The 22,490-nt window shown below is 36.9% G+C and overlaps 2 protein-coding genes across 7 annotated transcripts in view; both read left to right on the top strand.

The window, feature by feature from the left end:
• Positions 1 to 4,087, top strand: part of LOC124282079 (cysteine-rich venom protein TEL1-like) — a 50,256-nt gene extending 46,169 nt beyond the window's left edge. The window contains exon 9 of the mRNA XM_046718048.1: positions 3,900 to 4,087. Coding sequence (XP_046574004.1) covers positions 3,900 to 4,009 — 110 coding nt within the window. The 3' untranslated portion in view covers positions 4,010 to 4,087. The remainder of the gene's footprint in view (positions 1 to 3,899) is intronic.
• A 3,753-nt stretch (positions 4,088 to 7,840) lies between these two features.
• Positions 7,841 to 17,169, top strand: LOC124282077. Of its 6 annotated transcripts, none has more exons than XM_046718045.1 (6): positions 7,841 to 8,089; positions 10,909 to 10,948; positions 11,777 to 11,860; positions 12,749 to 12,788; positions 16,301 to 16,475; positions 16,998 to 17,169. In XM_046718045.1, the coding sequence occupies exons 1-5, from the start codon at positions 8,027 to 8,029 to the stop codon at positions 16,467 to 16,469; spliced, it is 396 nt and encodes a 131-aa protein (XP_046574001.1). In that variant the 5' UTR covers positions 7,841 to 8,026; the 3' UTR covers positions 16,470 to 16,475; positions 16,998 to 17,169. The 6 variants fall into 6 exon arrangements, 2 of the variants coding, with proteins under 2 accessions (XP_046574001.1, XP_046574002.1); XR_006900045.1 differs by lacking the exon at positions 10,909 to 10,948 and adding an exon at positions 10,392 to 10,544 and having other exon boundaries at positions 7,844 to 8,089; XR_006900044.1 differs by lacking the exon at positions 10,909 to 10,948 and adding an exon at positions 10,389 to 10,544 and having other exon boundaries at positions 7,844 to 8,089.
• Positions 17,170 to 22,490: the final 5,321 nt, after the last annotated feature.

Here is a 22,490-nt window from a genome sequence, read left to right as displayed (position 1 = left end):
GCCCAAGAGTCACGCTGAAGACCCGTTTTCGATTGTCCACATGGGCACAATGTGTGAAGCCCATTTCTGGTGCCCCTAGCTGTGATATTGCTGGAATATTGGACGTTAAACCCAACTCACTCACTCGAATAACCAACAGTTCTCTGTCTGTATTGTGTAACCTTTGGCTCAGTTAATAATGATGCTGTAGTATGACCAGAAATTATTGAGAATTTTAGGAATATGTTTAATTTCTAGTATAAACAACCTTCACCAGCTATCAAGTGCTTGGTTTCATTCAAGAGAGAACTCCGTTAATCCTTTTTCATTAGTTTGTGAAGAGTTATTCCCCTTTGTTTACTTGCTAGCAGACGACATTTTCAGTGATCCTCAGTATGGATGATTTAGAGAAGAGGAAGTTGATTTTAGAGTATTATAACAAGGACATCAGATCAGCTAAAGTGATTTCAAGTAGAACAGGCATCCCTTTGTCCACTGTTTATCGTGTTTTGAAATATATTGCAAATGGATATGGCATTGAGCACTAGGTAGGCTTGGTATTTTTGTTTCTAAAAACAAACGAAAGAGTTTAGAAAACTTAAGGCTGGATATGATTGATAGAGGAACTGTGGCTGTCTGTAAGGAGACAATTAGAACTGAGCTGCATGCAATGGGTTGGCAGAAAAGTCGAGGAATTCCATCACCGATCATGAAACCTGAACAAAAGGAGCGAAGGTTGAACTGGTGCTTACAGCATAGAAATTTAACTGGGACAATGGGATTTTCTCAGATGAAAGTTCTGTGTGGCTGTTTCCTAATACACTGAAATTCTGGACCGAACAAACTGAAACACCTTGTATCAGCGCCCAAAGTACAGTCCGAAATTTAACGTGTGTTAAAATATGAACAGTGAGCGGTACCCAGATATTCTCGAGGGACATTTACTTCCATCTGCTCACGTGTTCTATGGACATTTTTGGATTTTCCAGCAGGACAACGACCCAAAACATCGTTCAAAGCATCGTCCACAGGCCTGGTTTCGGACCCAAAATATGACATTATTAGATTGGCCAAGCTATAGCCCTGACCTAAATCCAATAGAAAATATTTGGGGACTTATGAAGGAAAGTGTCAATAAAAAAAATCTGACAAATATTGCTGAAGTGAAAGAAGAGGTGGTCCGATATTAGGACAGCATGGACCACGACTTTCTAACTTCTTTGATCAGTAGTATGCCGCGCCGCATTGAAGCCTGCATTGCTGCCCATCGTGACTTTGACAAAATACTAACTGTTCACTTGTCTTAGAATCTGGAGTTATGTTCTTCTAATATAATACGTGAGTAATGAGTGAAAAAAATAAATAAAAATAAAAAAATTATAATCTCAATAATTTTGGGTTGTACTGGTGTTTGACTTTCAAACATGATATGTGTTTATTTTTTCGCTTTAGCTGAGCGCAACTTCACAAGATAATACCACCGTTTGAGTTAAGATTAGGGGCCGAGGCGCATTATTTTTTAAGGAATGGAGAGTTACGAGGATATTACCCTACTTAAATTACATTCAAAGTATTGGGAATATTTGTGTTATGTAATGTAATTTAATGGAGATACAAGAGGCTCACGTACGTTAGGCCAACGCCTAAATGTGGTTATTGCTATTACACAAATTAATCACAGTGGGTTGTGTTGCCACCGGTGTGAAAATATGATAGAAATAAGCAAATATTTGAAGGGCATTTAGAAGTGGAATACATATTAAGTAAAGACACATTTATGGTGTCAATTTCTTTATTGTGAATAACACGACGTTTTGGAGTACATGTATATTACTGCTCCTTCATCGGGGGAAGGAGCAAGAATATATTTTTCTTATAGAAATGCATTTGCAAAGCATTTACAATACAATTAAAGTCAGGTAAATTTTCAGATTGTGGAGACAAGCTTTGTCTTAATGGCGGCTCACTGGACTCTAGCACCTGCTCGTGCACGTGCAGCGGCATCTGGACTGGAGACACCTGCACGGAAAGTATGCATTCGTTTATATCAGTTCACGCTGACAGTATGAGAGGCTAGCTTGCCTGAATCAAAATTACTTGTTTCTCCAAACTTAGTACACTCAGTAGTTTCATCTCCGCAAAAGCAAACGGTCATGTCCTATGAGTTGAATAGTATCTATTTGTATCGAAAAGATACCTTTGAGGAATATTTTGTTTGTGAGAATCATTAGTATTGTGTATAGTCATAGTGATAATAATAATAATAAGAATTTATTCATTGTACGAATTCACTAGTAGCATTAGTAGTAACTGAAGTAAACGTAGTAGTTGTAAAGTAGTAGTAGTTTTAGTAGTAGTAGTATTTATGTTTGTAGTTTAGTAGTAATAGTAGTAGTGGTAGTAGTGGTTGTGGTGGTAGTAGTAGTAGTAGTAGTAGTGGTAGTAGTAGTAGTAGTAGTAGTAGTAGTAGTAGTGGTTGTGGTGGTAGTAGTAGTAGTAGTAGTAGTAGTGGTAGTTTAGTAGTAGTAGTTTAGTAGTAGAAGTAGTAGTTATGGTGGTAGTAGTGGTAGTAGTTTTAGTAGTAGTAGGTTATGGTAGTAGTTTTAGTAGTTTTAAGTAGAGTTGTAGTTATGGTAGTAGTTTTAGTAGTTGTAGTAGTGGTAGAAGTAGTTATGAGTAGTAGTTTTAGTAGTAGAGAGTTTAGTAGTAGTAGTTATGGTAGTGTAGTTTTAGTAGAAGTTGTAGTTATGGTAGTAGTTTTAGTTTAGTTAGTTTTAGAGTGGTAGTAGTTATGGTTTTTTAGCAGTGAAGTTGTAGCAGTAGTAGTTTTAAAGTAGAGTGTAGTTAGTTGTAGTTAGCAGCAGGTAGTAGTTTTAGTAGTAGGTAGTAGTTGTAGTTATGGTAGTAGTTTGTAGTTAGGTAGTAGTTTTAGCAGTAGAAGTTGTAGTTATGGTAGTAGTTTTAGCAGTAGAAGTTGTAGTTATGGTAGTAGTTTTATGTAGTAGTTTTAGTTTTAGTAGAAGTTGTAGTTATGGTAGTAGTTTTAGCAGCTTTAAGCTGTAGTTATGGTAGTAGTTTTAGTAGTAGAAGTTGTAGTTATGGTAGTAGTTTTAGTAGTAGAAGTTGTAGTTATGGTAGTAGTTTTAGCAGTAGAAGTTGTAGTTATGGTAGTAGTTTTAGTAGTAGTGGTAGTAGTTATGGTATTAGTTTTAGTAGCAGCAGCAGCAGTAGTAGCACCAGGTTTAGTAGTACTTACAGACGTGCATTCCCGTGTATGTTCATCAAAGTTTAGTTTCCATACTTGCCTTTTCAAGCCCTTTTGTCTGCTTGAAAATATGAGAGGACAATGCATAAATGAATAGTCCAATCAGAGAGCGTTTTATAAAATCATCATCCGCCTTCCAAGAACGTAGTCACATTATGTCTCCCCGTCGAATTTGAGCAGAGATTTTCCCAAACACTAAAGCGACGACAAATAATTACAAAATATTTCATAATTAGATTTCAGTGGCCTCGCTAAAGCCGTGTTGACAACAAACGTTATTGTGTATTAAGTGAAACGACTGAGCGCTTATCGCAGTAACTGCCATTGTAGCAGCAGTAGTAGTAGTAGTAGCAGTAGTAGTAGTAGCAGTAGTAGTAGTAGTAGCAGTAGTAGTAGTAGCAGTAGTAGCAGTAGTAGCAGTAGTAGTAGTAGTAGTAGTAGTAGTAGTAGTAGTAGTAGTAGTAGTAGTAGTAGTAGTAGTAGTAGTAGTAGTAGTAGTAGTAGTAGTAGTAGGTAGTAGTGAGTAGTAGTAGCAGTAATCACTTGCAGTAGTAGTAGTAGTATTAGCAGCAGCAGCAGCATTAGCAGTAGTAGTAGTAATAGCAGCAGCACGTCACTATCATTGTTTAATATTAATCACTTTGTTTCTCCACAGAGAAATGTGGAACTTCGAAGAGCTGGTGTAAATATGTGCCGAATAAGACCTGGTGTAAAACGTTTTCCAACATTCCCGTGAATTGCCCGAAATTCTGCAAAGTATGCTGAGCGTCGCTTCCCGTTGACCCATACAGACCATTTACACTGTAACGCTGATTAACTCAGAATAAAGGCAGTTTGTAGAAATGTGTGTTTCACGTGTATATTACAATCGTATGAAATGGGAAATATTTTAGGATAATATATTTCTCCTTATAAAATGATGCAAACATGAGTCTACGCTTCAAAAGCGTTGTAAACTGTGTCGTATAAGAAAGTTTACACGGTCTATTACTTATGTAAATGAACTGTTAATTATATAAATGAAATTACTCCATCACTCATTCTTGTAATAATGTGTACAGTGTAATCTATATATGGGCAATTCGCTGTAAACAATTTGCTGTGACGACTGAGTTAGTGAATGAATTTGCAAAAATATGACCCCTACCATGTTTGAAATGCTGTACATTTCTTCCGACAAAAAGCAGAAATATTGATTTTTCAAGGATAAAACACCTTTTAAACTCTCAGTACAACTTGCAGAATACAAGCTTCACAAACCGAAGCATGAGTCTCATTAATTAACCAATTCAGACAATGACCTACGTTTCAGCCGATGCGAATTTTCTCATGTGAAAGTGAAAAGAGTAACTACAAATAACTATGGTTATACTAAATTCTAAATCCTTGTTTTATAAGAAACTGAATGTTAATTTTAAACTTTAATAAAATCGTATTTCTATATTTGATGGCTAGGTTTAGCCAGCATGACCTTAACTAAGACGTCACAGACTGCCGTTTGATGAGGTCGTAAAATGAGTCACAATTCATCTGTCTCACTGGTTACACCTGTTATGTGTTTTGTTTTGTTTGTAACGTACAATATGATTGATACAACATTAAGTCCGTACCAGACCGCCAAACATTTCTAACGGCCGAGCCTCGTTTTGAGATTTCCACGATTTCCAGAGTTCCTTTTGTCAGATCACGTTGTACGAAAGAGCACACTGCACGACGTGTTTGCAAGGATTAGAAGGAGCGTAGTGTAGCAATATGTACTAGCCACATAAAGAAACTGTGCATTGTCAAAATATTATCCCAGTTGATAAGTACGATAACAATGTCAAAGGTACATATAAACTTTAATGGAGGGATCATGAGACCATAACAAGTCGGGAGAATTTCAATTGAAAAGTCAATCACAATGACGTCACGAGTCCACAAGCGGGACAGGGGTCAAACGACCATGTCACAAGCTCAATAATGGGTTTATCCGCCATCGGCATTGAGAACACCAGTGCATCGACGACCATAGAGCCTATCAAACGTGCAAGGAAGGCTTGTGGGATGTCACGCCAGATTCTCTCAAGTTCTGTTGCAAGGTCAAGGACGTTATCTGGCGGATGAGGAAGACGGCGTAGACGTCGATCCATCTCATCCCAAACATGCTCTATCGGGGGAGATCCGGTGAATTTGCAGGCCAAGGCAGTAAGTGAACGTTGTGGTGTTGCAAGAAATCCATAGCAACCCTTGCCGTATGAGGGCGGGCATTGTCCTGTTGGAATGTTAACGTAGGGCCATGACGTTGCAGAAAAGGAATTGCCACAGGTCGAAGAATCTGATCCCTCTAGCCCACACCAGTTAAGTTGCCCTGAACAATCACCAAAGGAGTCCTTCACAGTTTCTTTATGTGCCTAGTATACAAATGATTAGATGTATCAAATAATACTGATTAATATTTATATATCCAGTTTAATGAGTAGGTCTCAAAATTCGGGACTGGTTATTGTACTAAGCCGCGCAAGAGGACAGAACCCAGTTAGCATGAAACGAGACTGTCGTGTAATCAATGTTTTGACTTGCCTTCGTAATCTCTTCAGAGCAAATTACAAAAGCGTGAAATTCGAGATCGAGAAATCTATTTAATCACGACTGTGAATGATTACACAATGCCATTTAGAAAGTGGTCAAATGTAACATATGTAACATATGTTATATTTTGGGATTACACTTTCTTAGTAATCATAGCTTTCGGCCGTGGGAGCCGTGCCAATTAACACCTATCAGAGGGGTACACAAAACCCGCAGTCTAGACTACCAGGTGCCCGACTTCCATTTTTGGGAAGTCGCGGTAGCTGAGCGGGTTAGGCGGCTGACTTTGTGTGCTGGCGATTTGGTGCCTGACTCTGAGGGTGTGAGTTCGAATCCCGAAGGGGGCTCAACTAAAAAAAGTACTATAATTTGTACTTTACTAAGAAAGTGTAATCCCAAAATATAACATATGTTACACGACTGTCAAGTAACCACTACGCCTGGGGATTTTACAGGACGCTTTAATCACCCCTCGCCTTGTTCGCACCCAATCGAGTTGGTTCCACGGTGATTGAATTAATTGGGCTCAAGCGCTTTACTTAGTACCGCAGAGCGCACCCGTCTTGAGTACAAGAGACGATAGGCCGTCTCACGTACACGTTACGTCTCTGACTGATTATGCAATAAAATAAGTAAGTTTGAAATGAATTTATAAGTTAGAATATTAAACCATGTAACCTTTAAGTGCTAACCAAACGCAGGTGAATTTTGATAACATTGTTTGAGAGGCATGCATTCTTTTGCCTCTCAGGTTCATACAGATGCAGCCCGGATCAGAAAAATATTCCCTTTCAGTTTTGATTAGTACCTTTTAATTTATTGAGAAAAGTCAAAAACTTCCCTTACGAAATGTTTATACTTTTAAAAACCCACAGTGTGCTTTCCATACTATTGATTCCTTGATACTCATGATTAAATTTGCTTAAACAACCCAACGTGTTTAGGGTCGAAATGTGACGGGGAAAGGCACAAAGAAATTTTCCAGTTCATCAGGGATAGTGTTTTTTGTTTTGTCTTTTGATGATGTAAGTGTTGAAACAATCCCTCATCCTCCCCTTGGAATAAGAAGAAACTCTGAATTTTCTGCTGCAGAAATTTAACTCACTAACATTTCTCCTGCTACAATTCTGTCATCTCCTCCGTGGGAATAATAAGGCCACCTGTAGATGTTTCTTTAACAAAACTAAAGAAATCAGATAGAAATTAACTAATTAATCAGCATGAATATAACATATCAATATAACAATTACAAACAGCTATGATGTTTATAAACCAATAATTACTGATTGATCCAAAGATAGTAGCACAGTTGCCAATGCTACTGTCGTTGGATCCAGGACCATATCTTCGAGATCATAATTATTAGTCATACCTTCGAAACAGAAAATACCCAAATTCTTCGTGGATTTTGTTTAGATAACCTGTTCCGATAGTCAGGTGAAGGAAAATGTGACGAAACCTTCACCGGTACACACTACTATAGCCCACCATACTACCATGTGCCTGGTAAGTATGAATGAGTGAGTGGTTTTACGCCACTTTCAGCAATATTCCAGCAATATCACCTCAGGGGACACCAGAAAAAGGGTTTCACACATGTGGATTGAAGGATTTTTTTACGTTCATCAGCTGATGAAGTGCATCACGTTACACGAATCATACATAACAAAACAATCTATCCAGACACCAAATCTGAATATTTAAAGCGAACTATATTCACGAGGTCACTTGGTACTGTCAATATGTATATATGAAAACAAGAATTTCCTTGCAAAAATATTTTTCTGATGCATCCAACTCGTCTTTCAATGTCTGAAATGGCTACAATAGCAGTCACTGCGATAGGCGTGTATTGAACAGCTGATAATGATTACATGTAACTTGACTTCCCTCTGTAAGAGGTTAATTATCGATCATAGCATTGGGAATTACCGACAATACGTAATGGAATTTCCATTTGTGGGTTATTCCATATGATGTGTTGTATAGAGAACCATATTTGTATACACGTAAGGCAACCTGTGTTTTGCATGTGTTTTTGTTACCTGCAATGTATCTTATGTATAAGGAATCACATGGGTGATTAATATATTTCCATTTGTTGGTTAATAGCGATGATGTGTTGCATGTAGGTCTATATTTGTATTTCACGTAAAACGTATGTTTTGATTTTAACCAATGGCATTCAACTAACTAAATGTATTTTTGACAATGAAGTGGCAGTCTAAATGGCATTTCTACCCAAGAACAGATACAGTACAGGAGGCAACACAGGTAAGGAAGTGTCTTGTTGAAACAATGGATACTGTATCATGTTTAAATGGCCACCTATTCATATCCACAGATCAGAACTCTTCCTGTGAAACGGAACTGGATAGAATGATCTAATGATCTTAGTTACATTTCAGCTGTATTTACTAACATGAGGCGCGTAGAGCGTAGCAAACATTTCAGATCGATTTCTGATCTCAGACTGCATGAATAGATGTAACATAACAAGGCCACACACCGGACCGTGAATGAGATTGTATTCCATGGGCTTGTCGTAAGCTTACCTGGACATTGTTAGGTACTGAATAGCGACCGTTAGTATATACGCACAAGCACAAGCACACGTGCATGAATGCATGCATGCACGCACGCACGCACACACACACACGCGCACGCACGCACGTAAGTAGACATACCCAGTCTATAAGAAACAATACGGGTGCAGAACATATTCCATGTGTGGGTTAAAACCGATGAGTCATTACACATTAGCCTGTATTTTTGGCAATGACGTGGCGGTCTAAATTGGAAGATGACATTTTATTCCTAATCACCTGATCCTATTCACAGATCACAACGCTTCTTGGGAAACGTTATTGGATAGAATGATCCAGTCAGTTAATGTCAGCTGTGTTTACTAACACGAGGTGAGTGTTGCATTTTAGATCACTTTCTTAACAGCATGTGAATGAATTTAACATGCAAAGACAAACATACACTCAGTGAACGGAACGGTGAATGTGCCATACTCACTGGTATTGCGAGGCCGGATCTAACGAGCAGATCGATTATACCGTTCTACCTTCTTAGCGCGTTCTAAAAATGCGCGTACTAATGGTGTTATGTCATCAGCATTTGATAGCAATGTCGGTGTACGCCAAGGCTGTATACTAAGCCCATTTCTGTTCGTTTTCTTCATAAATGAATTAGCGTCAGTTGTGTATCATAATTGTACAGATGGTATTCAGTTGCACCCGGATATTGTTAAGGTATTTTTGTTATTGTTTGCTGATGATGTTATCATGTTCTCAAGTACAGTTAAGGGTCTACAAAAACAAATTACCTTATTGGAAAGTCATTGCCTTGAATTTAAGCTTAACGTAAATGAAAATAAAACAAAAGTTGTTGTCTTTAAGAATGGAGGTAAATTGTCCAAAAAAACAAAAGTGGCTATATAACGGAGACTACTTAGAAGTTGTTAAAGGATATCAATATCTAGGTGTCCATTTTGCCAATACGTTATCATGGTATCACCATGGAAATAGTGCTGCTTTGCAGGGACGAAAGATTTTTATGGGCATTTACAGTAATTTAAAGAAATTGGGCAATGTAAATTTCAAAGCAAATTTCAAAATATTTGATACAAAAATTAAACCAATTTTGCTATATGGGGCAGAGGTTTGGGTTTTTTCTCGTTTGGAAGCTTTGAAAAGGTTCACTTGTACGCTTGTAAAAAAGTCCTAGGAGTTAAATCAAATACCCCAAATGTGATGATTTATGGTGAATGCGGTCGCTTCCCACTTTATTTAGAAGCACAGATGAAAACTATAAAATACTGGGTAAAGCTTTTGAATATGCCTGTATCAAGATTTCCCAAGAAATGTTATAACATGATGTGTTTATTTGACACCAACGGCAAATCAAATTGGGTAACGAATATTAGGAATTTACTGAATCATTCTGGTTTTAGTGATGTATTTCTGTCACAGAAGATTACCTGCCCAAAGTCATTTTATAAGCTTTATCGCAAAGATTAAAAGATATGAAGTCAGAATTGGAATTCATCTTTAATACAGTCGCCTAAATCCACCTTTTACAGTACTTTTAAATCTGTTTTAAATACAGATCAATACCTCCACGATATTAATCTCAGAGTATTCCTCGTTTCATTATCCAGATTTAGATGCTCTTCACATGATCTTATGATCGAGAAAGGCAGATATTATAATATTCCAAGAGAAAACACACTGTGTAAATTTTGTACATTAAATGTAATTGAAGATGAGTTCCACTTTTTGCTGGTATGTCCTTACTACACTGATTTAAGGACAAAATATCTACGACAATATTACCATTCATATCCTACCACGTGTAAATTTAATTTGTTAATGACCTCCAGTAATACAACTTATATTCGCAACCTTGGTATGTATATCCACCATGCTTTTGTACATAGAAAACCCCAACGTCTGCAAACATTGTGATTGTATGCCACTATTGTTATCATACTTTGTACTATAGGCCTGTGGCCTCTTCAGTACTGGAATAAAGAGATTGATTGAATCAAAATGTTTGTGCCCAGGAGCAAGGAAACTGAGAGTCACAGCGAGGTACACACCAGGCTCTTGCTCACCAGTTTGTGTCCTTTTGTGCAATTCTTGGGCCAACTCTTTCAAGGAGTTCGTCGAGGGCCAACTCTTTCAAGGAGTTCGTCGAAAAGAGCTGGCTCCATTCTAAGGTAGTTACAGAATGACCCTTCATCTTCAAGACGAGGCACATTGAGCGTAGTATACATTTCTGTATGTCACTATGTGTCACGTTTGTCAACATATCAAACATTATGATGACACACTTAGTTCTATTAGTTCTGAGAAACGTTTCTTTACATGTGCTATATATCGTTTGACCCTTTACTAATCACGCCAAGTATACTTTCAAAAGACATGATTCCATGGAGAAAGTAGACTTTAAAGAATCAGGAAACTGTAAATTCGACTGATCACTAACGATAGAAAGCTACATGTAGATATAGCAATCTTAGTGTAGCTTCCATTCCACAATGGCGTCTCCTGGTCTCAAGACTTGTTCTTTGGATTTTTCAGGCCATTCAACGTCACTTGACAGAGCGACGAAATATTCCAAGTATGTTTTTGGTCATTCTCATTCAGTGTCCGTGTGATTAAGCTTGAACTTACAAAGCGAGTGTGGTATTTCATAAAAGTACTAGATTTAGGCTAAGACGTATGAGCACATCCTTTAATCCAGTAATGGTCATATCTATATTCTATTCAGATTAAAATACGAGTTTGTCTGAACATGAAACATTTACATGATATATATTTAAAACAATAAACTGTTCCGGTTTTCCTGATAATCAATCTTAACCCTTCGTTTCGTATTAAGTTATTTCCGGAAGGCCAAATTCTTGTCGCGGACTAGCATCTGTTGACATTAATTCAAAAGATCAAGACCATATATAGGAAGGACAGAAAACAAGCTACACTCTCTGGTATCAATGAGTGAGTGAGTTAAAATTTTACATCGCATCCACAATATTACGGCCATATAGCGATGAAAACAAGGTAATCATTTTAAAGTATCTGTCGACAAAGCACAGCAAAACCAACTAGATTATCACAGATAGATATATTTAAAACTAGTAATTAAATCTAAAATACTTAAACGATAGATAACGATACAATATAAAACAGGCTATAGATCGCCCAACAACTGTGTATCAATAAACCAATTGAATTGCTTGATAACATAAGCTAACCTTTGCCAATGTCTTCCTTGCCTCCGAAATGGTTTGTAAATGATAATATGCACCACGCAAACTGTTCTCTTGTCGTTGTATGGCATTCAAGGTTCTCTCGGATGTAAGCTATCAAAACTTTATCAGAATAATAGTCATTTGTCCACTATAGTAACTTGTGGTTTGATGTTTTCCATGTTGATCCTGTTGACCAGACAGAACAACAGCATCTAAGAACATGGCCAAGCCTCTCATCATCACCATTGGCATCCTCCTGATTCTGATGGGAACTGGTACAGGTAAACCGTCGCCATTTCTTCCACTGCTATGTGATGACAACGAGTACACCTTAAACCATACATTATGTCGCTTGAAGTACAGGACAATATATTATTAGTGTTTATCCAGGACAATATATTATTAGTGTTTACCCAGGACAATATATTATTAGTGTTTACCCAGGAGAAGATATTATTCTTATGCAACGATCCCACTTTATATACCAGCAACGCCATCTTTACAGTTCCAATGTGAACGCAATCCTATGATATTGCCTATCTGACTGCCACGAATAATTTTCAGCGGTCCACATTTATAAATGGTATTGACAATTGGAAGTTTCCTATAAAGTGTGTTTCCTGTAAAGTGTGTTTCCTGTAATGCCTGTTTCCTGTAAAGTGTGTTTCCTATAAAGTGTTTCCTGTAAAGTGTGTTTTCCTGTAAAATGTGTTACATGTAAAGTGTTTCCTATAAAGTGTTTCCTGTAAAGTATGTTCCCTAAAAAGTGTTTCCTGTAAAGTATGTTCCCTAAAAAGTGTTTCCTGTAAAGTATGTTCCCTAAAAAGGGTTTCCCTGTAAAGTATGTTCCTATAAAGTATGTTCCCTAAAAGTGTTTCCTGTAAAGTATGTTCCCTAAAAGTGTTTCCTCCTGTATGTTCCCTAAAAGTGTTTCCTGTAAAGTATGTTCCCTAAAAAGTGTGTTTCCTGTAAAGTATGTTCCCTAAAAAGTGTTTCCTGTAAAGTGTGTTCCTGTAAAGTGTTTCCTGTAAAGTGTTTCCTGTAAAGAGTGTTTCGTATAAAATATGTTTTCTATCAACTGAGTGACTGGTGTGTTGGTGAATGTATCTGTGCTAATCTATGCGCCAGGCAATACTTATATCCTGTCAAAACAATCACTCTTTTTGCAGAAGCGTGTTCGTGTGTGGGTTGCTCGCCGAGTCCACCAATGTAAGTAACTGTCACTTTTTACACATTTCCCACCAAGTCGTTATTGTTGTGGATGAAAGTACACACTGTCATATGCTACTAACTTTCTAAAACGATAATGTATGTATGTATGTATGTATGTATGTATGTATGTATGTATGTATGTATGTATGTATGTATGTATGTATGTATGTATGTATGTATGTATGTATGTATGTATGTATGTATGTATGTATGTATGTATGTATGTATGTGTGTATGTATGTGTGTGTGTGTGTGTGTGTGTGTGTGTGTGTGTGTGTTTGTGCGTGCGTGCATGCGATCGTATTGGCAGTGAATTTCATTTCAAGAGACTGTTAGAACGGAAAGAATTATTTTTAACAATATGTTAAGAGGATTTCATCACAATGTCATAAAACAAAAGTCTGATATGTGACTTTAAGTTGAAGACATTTCTAAAATCTGTGAATGCACTATGCCATTTAGTAAATGGTCAAATGTAACACATATTATGTCAGGATTACACTTTTTCAGTATAGTACAGATTCTAGTTCGTTTGTTAATTTGAGTCTCATCCGGGATTCGAACCTATCCTCTCAGTCAGGTACCCAATAACCAGCGCACAAAGTCAGCGACTTTCGCTCCCAATCTTGCTTTCTCATCGTGTGCTATCGCTGTCTCGTCTCTTTTTATTATCGCGACATTCGTCCCCCTTTCGAGGAATATTATGCGCGAATCGGAAAGCGCGTAACGACTGAGGTACTTTGATAAAATCACCTCGAGTCCTTATATCGGTATGGCATTATGCGATTATGTATTTATGAAAATACATATCGTCACTTTGACATTAGCTGTAGTGCCATAAACGGTAAGAGATTCAAAATCACACACGTGAGTTTGTTTACATAACGGCTCTCAAGGGTCGAATTGAGCATTTCATCTATCGATTGTACGTGAGGCTTCCGACATTTTCGGGTAATGCCATTATGAATAGCTACCAGTTTCAAAACAATATACATGTATATTAGTTTCTTGGGGTTCTTGACATCTTCAATGCCAGCATGGGTATGGCATCAAGCTTGCTTATTTAAAGTTCAGAGGTAGACACCGTCTGCACTGACATGACAGGGCTGTCCATGAACTATTCAGTTTGAGATATATATCTAAAGTCATGTTCGTTATCTATTACAGGACTAAATAAAATGTTATTCTAATTGCCTGTGCAGGGAAAAAAATCGCATGTGAGATTCTGAAACCGTTTTTAGAAATATACATTCGAAAACATAAGATGAACAGCTGCTAATAATTACATCAGAATGTGTTTTTACAAATCATCATCATTATTATTGACCAAAACACGTTAAAATCTTAAAAGTGCTTCAGTAATTTTAATTACTGTTGGAATTAAACAGAAATAGAGTTGGCATTCTTGTTTCAAGTTCATACGCCAAAATATAATCTTTCCAGATTGGCACGAGTCGGTAATGCGGTTGTCCCGGAATAACACGAGTGGGGAACGAATGATTATACTGTAACTGAAGGTGGTTAAGCGGCGGTCCCTGTAGATGATCAATATTTATTGATCGTACACCGCATTTACTTCTGCTTACATCAGTGCTGTCTATTGTCTGGCCATTCTTAGCAACCGCCTCCATGCTCTATGGGCTGAGGCATCTTGAAGGAAAACAGAATGTCAGTTGATGGACGCATCAAACACGTGGACGTTAAAGATGGTACGAACTGCCCCTGCTGGCTTTCGGCATTGACTGGATTATTGTTATATAAGAACTGGTCAGGTCGGATTTGTATACTGGGCCCTTATTCTCGAAATGTTCGTAGCCCTAAGAATTCTTTACTTTGATCGTAGCCAATGTGTGAAGAATAGGCTTAAGAAGTTCGTAGGGCTACGAACGTTTCGAGAATAGCTAGCCTGGAGTGTTAATTTCCGGCGCAATATCTCGGTGGAACAGCATCAGAGTTGGAATAAGTCTGGATCATTCGAAGCTGACACACTCACGCACACATGGATATATAAACAGCCCTATATATAATAATATATGATCCGTGGTGTAGTGGTTAAAACGTCCGCCCGGAGAGCGGAAGGTCGCGAGTTCGATCCCCGGCCGCGTCATACTGAAAGACGTTAAAATATGGTACTTGTTTGTCCCTGCCTGGCGCTCAGCATTAATGGGTACAACAAGAACTGGTCGGCTCGGAGTCAGTATAATGTGTCTGAGTGGGGTATTCATGCTTAACTGCGGCATGGTATCTCAGTGAGCTAGCACTATAAAACCAGCTGAAGTCTGGGCTAGTACAAGCAGTCACACATACACACGCATGCACGTCGTCAGATGAGCGAAATATTCTTAAGTACGATGTTAAACCCCATTTCACCTCACCTCACAAAATATATATGAAGCAATCGCGATCCCGAGGTCATTTCACTACATCACTTTAAAACAGACAACCGTTATATTCCATCAACCTGTAACAGTGAACGAGTGAGTATGGTTTTACGCCGTTTTTAGCAATATTCCAGCAATATCACGGGGACACCAGAAATGGGCTTCACACATTGTGCCCATGTGAGGAATCAAACCCGGGTCTTCGGCGTGACGAGCGAACGCTCTAACCACTTGGCTACCTCACCGCCCCTCAATCTGTAAGAACCCAAGCCCAGATACATCTACACGTTAGATAAATATATCCTTTCCGAGCATAATGAAGCATCCAAAGTTGTCAGAGCATATATCTATTCTGTGAGGCAATAGTTTCGTGAGTCAACATTGCATTCGACATTTCAATATATCTAAAGGTTATTGAATAATGTGGTCAACGGAATATTACTTCATGGATTTAACCTCAAACCCAACTCATCCCACCGTATTATTTCTGAGACACTTAATAGTTAGTGTTTGAGTGAGTTTTGTTTTACGCCGAAGTCGTATACTTAACATAAATACCGCTATTTATATCATTTTAGTGATGGCAATAGGAAAGATTCTGTTTATATGTCTTGTTTGTTTCTGTTGAATAATGCTATTGTCTATTTAAGTGAGTGAGTGAGTTAAAGCCACATCGGCAGTATTTCAGCCATATCGTGACTTTGAAAGTTGTAAATTTGTAAATGTATAAATGAAATAAAAAATAACTTATATACTTACCTGTCTGCAAAGAACAGTCAAATAACTAGTTTATCACAGATTTATACTAAAGTCTTAAAACTAGCATATAACCGTAAAACACTATTTCTGTCTTTAACAGCACAATATAAAATGGGTTATAGGTCGCGAACAACTGAGGATAGATCACCATACTAAGGACTTACAGAACCTTAGCTACCTGCATGGACCCAAGCTAGATTTACATCAGCCATTGTCGAATGTAGTTTAAATTAGCCATACATTAAAATAACACATATTCTACGATTAAAATCACGTGGTATGAAAAAACCTCTGAAAGAAATGGGACCTACATATCTTCTCAGGGGTTGTGTATTTAAAAAAGATAAACGTATACCAATTGTGTTGCAGTTTCTGCGTCATTATGTGGACCGTAGTGATAGGCCTGCCGCTCCTGCTGCTCCTGGTAGGAATAGCTGTCTACTGTTGTCGTCGTCGTCGTCGTAAACGCAATTGCAAAGCACTTGATCATGCTGAACTCCATCCTTCACACAAAGATGGAAACGAGAACTACATGTAAATGGAAGTAAGTATCATTGATGGCAAAATCACTTTTCTTAAGTGAGTGAGTGAGTTTAGTTTGACGCTGCACTCAGCAATATTCCAGCTAAATGGCGACGGTCTGTACATTATCGAGTCTGGACCAGACAATCCAGTCATCACAGCATGAGCATCGATTGGGAAACGATGACGTGTGTCGGCGAGCCTGATCCGGATCTTCACAGGTCTTGTTATCTTTAGTTTTTGATAGATTGATATAAGTGAGTTTGGTTCAACGCTCCTTTATTAGCCTCTCAGGTATATTGCGGTGTGTCAGCTTCATGCGCGTTGAAAACCTGACATGATGTAACAATGATCTCAGTGGGATCATCATCAGGAATGGATCATGGATAACAGAGCTTCGGAGAACTGTTTATAAACAAGTTACAATTTGGATTATATTGAATATTGTATTACGAAGCCATTTTTGTGAGATACCCGAGGTACAAACACGTTATTCAGATAATTGCTCTGTTTAGATGTACATGTATTCTGGTTTTGATTTTAGGTGGGCCAAAATCTTAAAGACAGAAGAAGGCGACTATTAAATGCTGCACACCTGGCTTGCAAATTGCATGTCGGGAGACAAAATACGACAAATCTACCAAGGCACCAGAAATTGTCCAACATTAGTTATTTGTCAGTGTAACTTCTTGTAAAACAATGTTGTTTTTCATTTACATTGTGTCTGCTGGAACGCTGCAGCAGGCAGCAGTGATAAAATTGTAATTGTAACGGCTGTAACGATGCATCGAACTATCGATGGATTGCAATTGTTAAGTCTCCGATAGCAATTAATCGATGGTAGAAACGATGGGTGTTCTGTTTGTCACACTGAATTTTTTCACGTATATATGTTCTGCATGTTCTGCTTGTCACACTGAATTCTTTCACGTATAGATTTCTGGGGTAACGTATTCTTTCAACCATAATGACCATGCTTAAAATTATTGAAAGAAAAGGGTGGGTTGGGTTGGGGTGGGGGTTGGTAATTGAATTTGTACGTGAGAGCAGGGGAGGTCACTTACTTTGTACATAAATTTTAGGGGGGGAGGGAGGGGTCGTTTAGATTGTACATGTTTCTCCATAAAAATCATCACCACCAACCCACCCCCGTTCAGCCATAAATTATGAACGGTCCTTACCTCCATGACTAGTGGCGCCATAGTGTTTGGTCAGTGACTGCCTCAGCATTAGATAGTACTGCAATGACACATTCTTGTCCCGTGTTTTCAAACGCACATTGTCCAACTGTTTACAAGCATAATGCTGTTCTTTTCATAACTTTTAAGATTTTTTGTGAATTTTTAGTTTTCGACTGTCATCGTATTCGGAGACGTCTGTCATTTACATCCAAAAATATTCAAAGATCTGACACGGTTTCCACATAGTGGTGAAAAAATACTTCCGACGTGAGAATCTCTGAACCAGATGGGAGGTGATGGTGTACACAGGTTCCACGACACTAAATCAGAATCGCATGCTCCCTGAGCGAGTACGTATGTAAACATTTGAAGAGATAGAGACATGTGACAGCTGTGATTGGATGAAATAGTGTAAGATTTTGATGTTTTTTTAAAAACACATCCATCCAGAAATTAAATCTGACGGCAAATTAAAGGTCACATGCAACGTAAAGCACAACTTTGCAGATTCTGATACATTTCGGTATGGACTTACTGAAACAAATCATCAAAAATGCAAATTCAACTTATAAAGTTGAAAAATAACGCGATGAAAAAACCCGCGCGAAATCGTAGTTCAAACGATTCACTAACTTTCCCCCAGCGCTTGGGGGAACTGAAGTGGTTTCAACAGCTGGGCTGCGCTCATAGCACATGCGCAGTGAAATAGGTTCGCGAAGCTTGGAAGCGGGTTGTCCGGTGAATATTCGGTGAAGGCTTTGGTGTGAGCTATTTTTGTAATGTTTTGTTGATATTTCACAGGCGCGAGCTTTTTACATGTTCTTACAGTAGATTACCGATTTAACTGTTTATATAATTTCATTCGTCTATTTCACCACACGTTCTTCTTACCGAGTCACTTTCTCAGTTCGATACTTAAAAGCAATGTCATTACTTAGCGTCGACAGAATTTCTAGCTGTGATATAGATGTGTCGTTGTCACAGACAAAACTCAATGTCTTGTTTTATTGACACCTGTGTGTCTGCCTGCCTGTCTGCTAATGACAATATTCAATACACAGCTGCTATCACTGACCACATGCAATTTGAACTTAACACCAATCAGGCTATACACCATAAACAAAATGCATTGATTTATGGCCCGAGTTCGGTCTCTGTCAAAATATGTAATTACACAGACAGGCAGGTGTGATACTTGTACACATGGCATGTTCTGATGTCTGTTGATTGCAAAATGTTATACAAAAATAAAGAGCATGTATTTACAAAACCCAACATCTCTATATATACACACACAATGAGCCGTGAGGGCATCTGCAAATGAACCAGCCGTTACACGTGAGTGCACACCTACCCGCTCTGACTTGGTTCGGTATCCCGGCTGCTTCGTTTCTTGGGAAGTAAACCCAAGTACAAAATATTGCACTTTTGATTTGCGATTGTACGCTTATAATTTTGTTTTTATGTTTTTTCATAATCAGCAATGTATATTATATGTCATGAATAAGTGATAGTTGTGTTTTAATTATGTTTGATTTTTTGGTTGCATATGACCTTTTTATTTTTTTATATTTTTTTTTATTGGTTCCCAGGATAACAACGATATGATATGTAGAACAGTGATGTACAGACAGATGGATGATGTACAGGTATTATGTCAATATCATGTTAATACACATATATAAGTCCATAAAAGAGAAATATGACCTCAGGTAAATTGGATACATTTTAAATTCATCAAAGTACTGGGAAGAGAAGACCCCATTTATGATTGAAATCTTCTATATTATTATTTCTTTTGCATATATGGTTTTCCACAAAGAATATTTCCTTCAAAGTTTTTATAAATAGAGCTATGTTTGGATGCGTATTTTTAATACTGCATACGTAAATGTGTCTTTTTGCTGCAATGATGATGTGATTTAGTAATATATTATGATGTAGAGTGCCAAACCAAACCATATGTTTTGATAATAGCAGTGGATGAGGGTATAAATTGTTAAGCCAAATTTGTAGGTTTTTCCAAAAGGTTTGTGTCTCCTGACATTCCCAGTACACATGACAAACACTCTCATTTAGATCATTGCAGAAACAACATAGACTGCTATCAACCTTTTTCATCTTAAGCAATTCTCTTTTGTATAAATAACTCCTTGTAGAAATCTATATTGAAAATCTAAAAGTTTTGTGTCTTGCAATCCTTTTCTGTATGCTGTAAATATATTTTTCCAATCAAAGTCTATTTCAGGAAATAGCAGCTGCCATTTATTACACATATATGGGTGTATATCATTGGAAATAAGTTTATCATAAAAAGTCCTGCAGCCTTAGATGCTTTTACTAGATATATCTGACATTGGTTAATATTTAAATCCCTAACTGGTATTAAATGACAGTGGTTAAGAGTATTTTTCCAAGAGTCAGGTAATACATGTAGTAAATATTCATAATCTAAAAAAGTGCCTTTGATACCATATCTTTCTTTCAAAGATTCTATTGACAATAATCCAGTTTCATCACAAATATCCCTAATATTTATAATCCCTTTATCTGCCCAGTTCCTTATGAAGTTTAATGAATTTTTACAATTATGATTAAACCATAATGGTTGGGATAGAAGTTCATTAATGTTATTAGGGTCAATATAATGTTTTTTGTGGAATAGTTGCCATGCTTTTAGCACATCACGCCAAAAAGGATTTTCAATCTTAAAGTAAGTTTCAGAATTTGCTCCAAACTTAAATATGTCTTTAAAAGGTATATTGCATGGATTATTCTTATCACCTCTTTTGAAATACTGTCTTAAAGTAGATAATTTCAAAGCGTCTATAAATGTTTTTGCATCAATCATTCTCAAACCTCCTTCTTCATAGTTGTTTTTAATTACATTCCTTTTATTTTATCATTCTTGTCATTCCAAATAAATTTAACAAACATTTTGTCAAGGGACGTGATAAATTCTGCTGGTGGGTTGGGCAAGGAATTGAAAATATGGACCAATTTGGAGATTGCTAGAGTTTTTATTACTGTTATTTTACCAATAAGTGTTAAATTTCTTTTTCTCCAAGATGCTAAGTGTCTATTAATTCCCTCCAGTCTCTTTCTTGTGTTGATTACCCATAAGTCTTTAAGATCTGGTGTAAATTGAATACCTAGCACATCAAATTCACCAATTACCCATTCAATTTTCAGATCATTACATATTTTATCCATAGATTTAGCTTTGGATCCAATCCAGATTGCTTTTGATTTGTCTAAATTAATTTTCAAGCCTGACATTTTGTAAAACTTATTTATTGTGTCAATAGCAGAGTACAAACTCTCTTCAGTTCCATCAAGAAATAGTTCAGTATCATCGACATATTGATCCAGTTTATATTCATTATCATTGATGACAATACCTTTGATGTTTTCATTATTTCTTATCATGCAACCGAGAATCTCAGCCACAAAAAGGAAAAGATATGGGGATAGTGGGTCTCCCTGTCTACATCCCCTTTCATTTGCAAAGAACTCGTATAGATTACCATGTTGGATAACACAAGATGTTGTTTCATAGGTTAATATATTTATCCATCTTATCATTTCAGGGCCAAATTCAAGTTTATGTAAAACCAGGTTGATAAAATCTTTTGAAACAGTGTCAAACGCTTTTTCAAAGTCAATCAGAATCAGCAAACCAGGAATGTTTTGTTTCTTTGTTTCAAACATTATATCATATAACAATCTTGTATTTTCACTAATAGTCCTACCCGGTATAAAACCAGTTTGGTTAGAGTGAATAAGTTCATCTAAAGTAGTTTTTAATCTATGTGCAATGCAGGAGCTGATAATTTTATAAATAGCATTAAGTAAAGTGATTGGCCTCCAATTTTCGAAATGTTCTATCTTTTTTGGGGTTTCGCAATATAGGTGATAACACCCCTTTCATGTTCAAAGACATTTCATTTTTTTCATGTTGATACTTCTTTAATAAATCTATTGATCCAAATTTTTAATCTTTTCCAATTTTTTTTAAAGAAATCAATAGGAAATCCATCAATCCCAGGGCTTTTATTATTCTTCATCCTGTCAACAGCATTGCTAATTTCATCCAAACTGATTTCTCTTTCAAGATGATCTGTTAGTGTTTTGTTTAAAGTTGGAGTTTTAATATCCTTTAAGCAGTCTTCTTCCTTATATTGTTCCTGAGAAGCATAGAGAATTTTATAAAATAGTTTTACTTCATTAAGTATTTATTTTTCTGTCAGTGATTTCATTCTTATCATTAGTTATTATCTTATTAATTGATTTTTTTTAGAAATTCCTATTTTCTAGATGGCAGAAATATTTTGAAGGTTTTTCTCCTTCTTCATACCAAAGAATTCGGTTTCAGTTTGTATTCCTTTCATTTCCTCACTTTTAATTTCTTCCATTTCTTTCTTATATTTTGATAGTTTATTCAAAAGTTCTTCTTTAATGTTTTGAAAGTTTTTTCGAATAGTATCTTCGACCTGTTTTATTTTAATTCTAGTTCTTCTGTATGTTTTACCTTTGTTTTCTTTATGTAGGATGAAAAAGATATGGTCTTTCCTCGGATTTTCATTAATAATGTTTCTAGAAATAAGGAGTTGGTAATTGTAAGTTTAATATTTTCAGTGTTTTAAAGTTGTCCATTTTTTCTGTTGAGTATTCCTGAACAGTGTCATTTAAAATAGTTCTGACTAAGTTTCCATATTCAGGATTTAACAACAAGGAATTGTTAAACTTCCAGTACCCATGTCCTCGTTCCTGGCTTAAAGCGTTTGAAAAAGTTAACTTTATTGTTGAGTGGTCACTTTTATAGCCTGGCAAAATATCTGAATCCAAAGTTATAT

This window comes from Haliotis rubra, unplaced genomic scaffold (genome assembly GCF_003918875.1).
Source record: "Haliotis rubra isolate DU_JTF1 unplaced genomic scaffold, ASM391887v1 Scf292, whole genome shotgun sequence".
Lineage (NCBI taxonomy): Eukaryota > Metazoa > Mollusca > Gastropoda > Lepetellida > Haliotidae > Haliotis > Haliotis rubra.
The sequence above is the reverse complement of the archived record's forward strand: the minus strand, read 5'-3'. Positions and strand labels throughout refer to the sequence as shown.

Bases quoted from the DNA above. Each gene is read 5' to 3' on its own strand.
- LOC124282077 (XM_046718045.1), top strand. From the start codon at position 8,027: ATGAAGTGGCAGTCTAAATGGCATTTCTACCCAAGAACAGATACAGTA. The intron at 10,949-11,776 runs GTATGTTTTTGG...CCTGTTGACCAG, and splicing joins AGAGCGACGAAATATTCCAA to ACAGAACAACAGCATCTAAG. The intron at 11,861-12,748 runs GTAAACCGTCGC...CTCTTTTTGCAG, and splicing joins TCTGATGGGAACTGGTACAG to AAGCGTGTTCGTGTGTGGGT.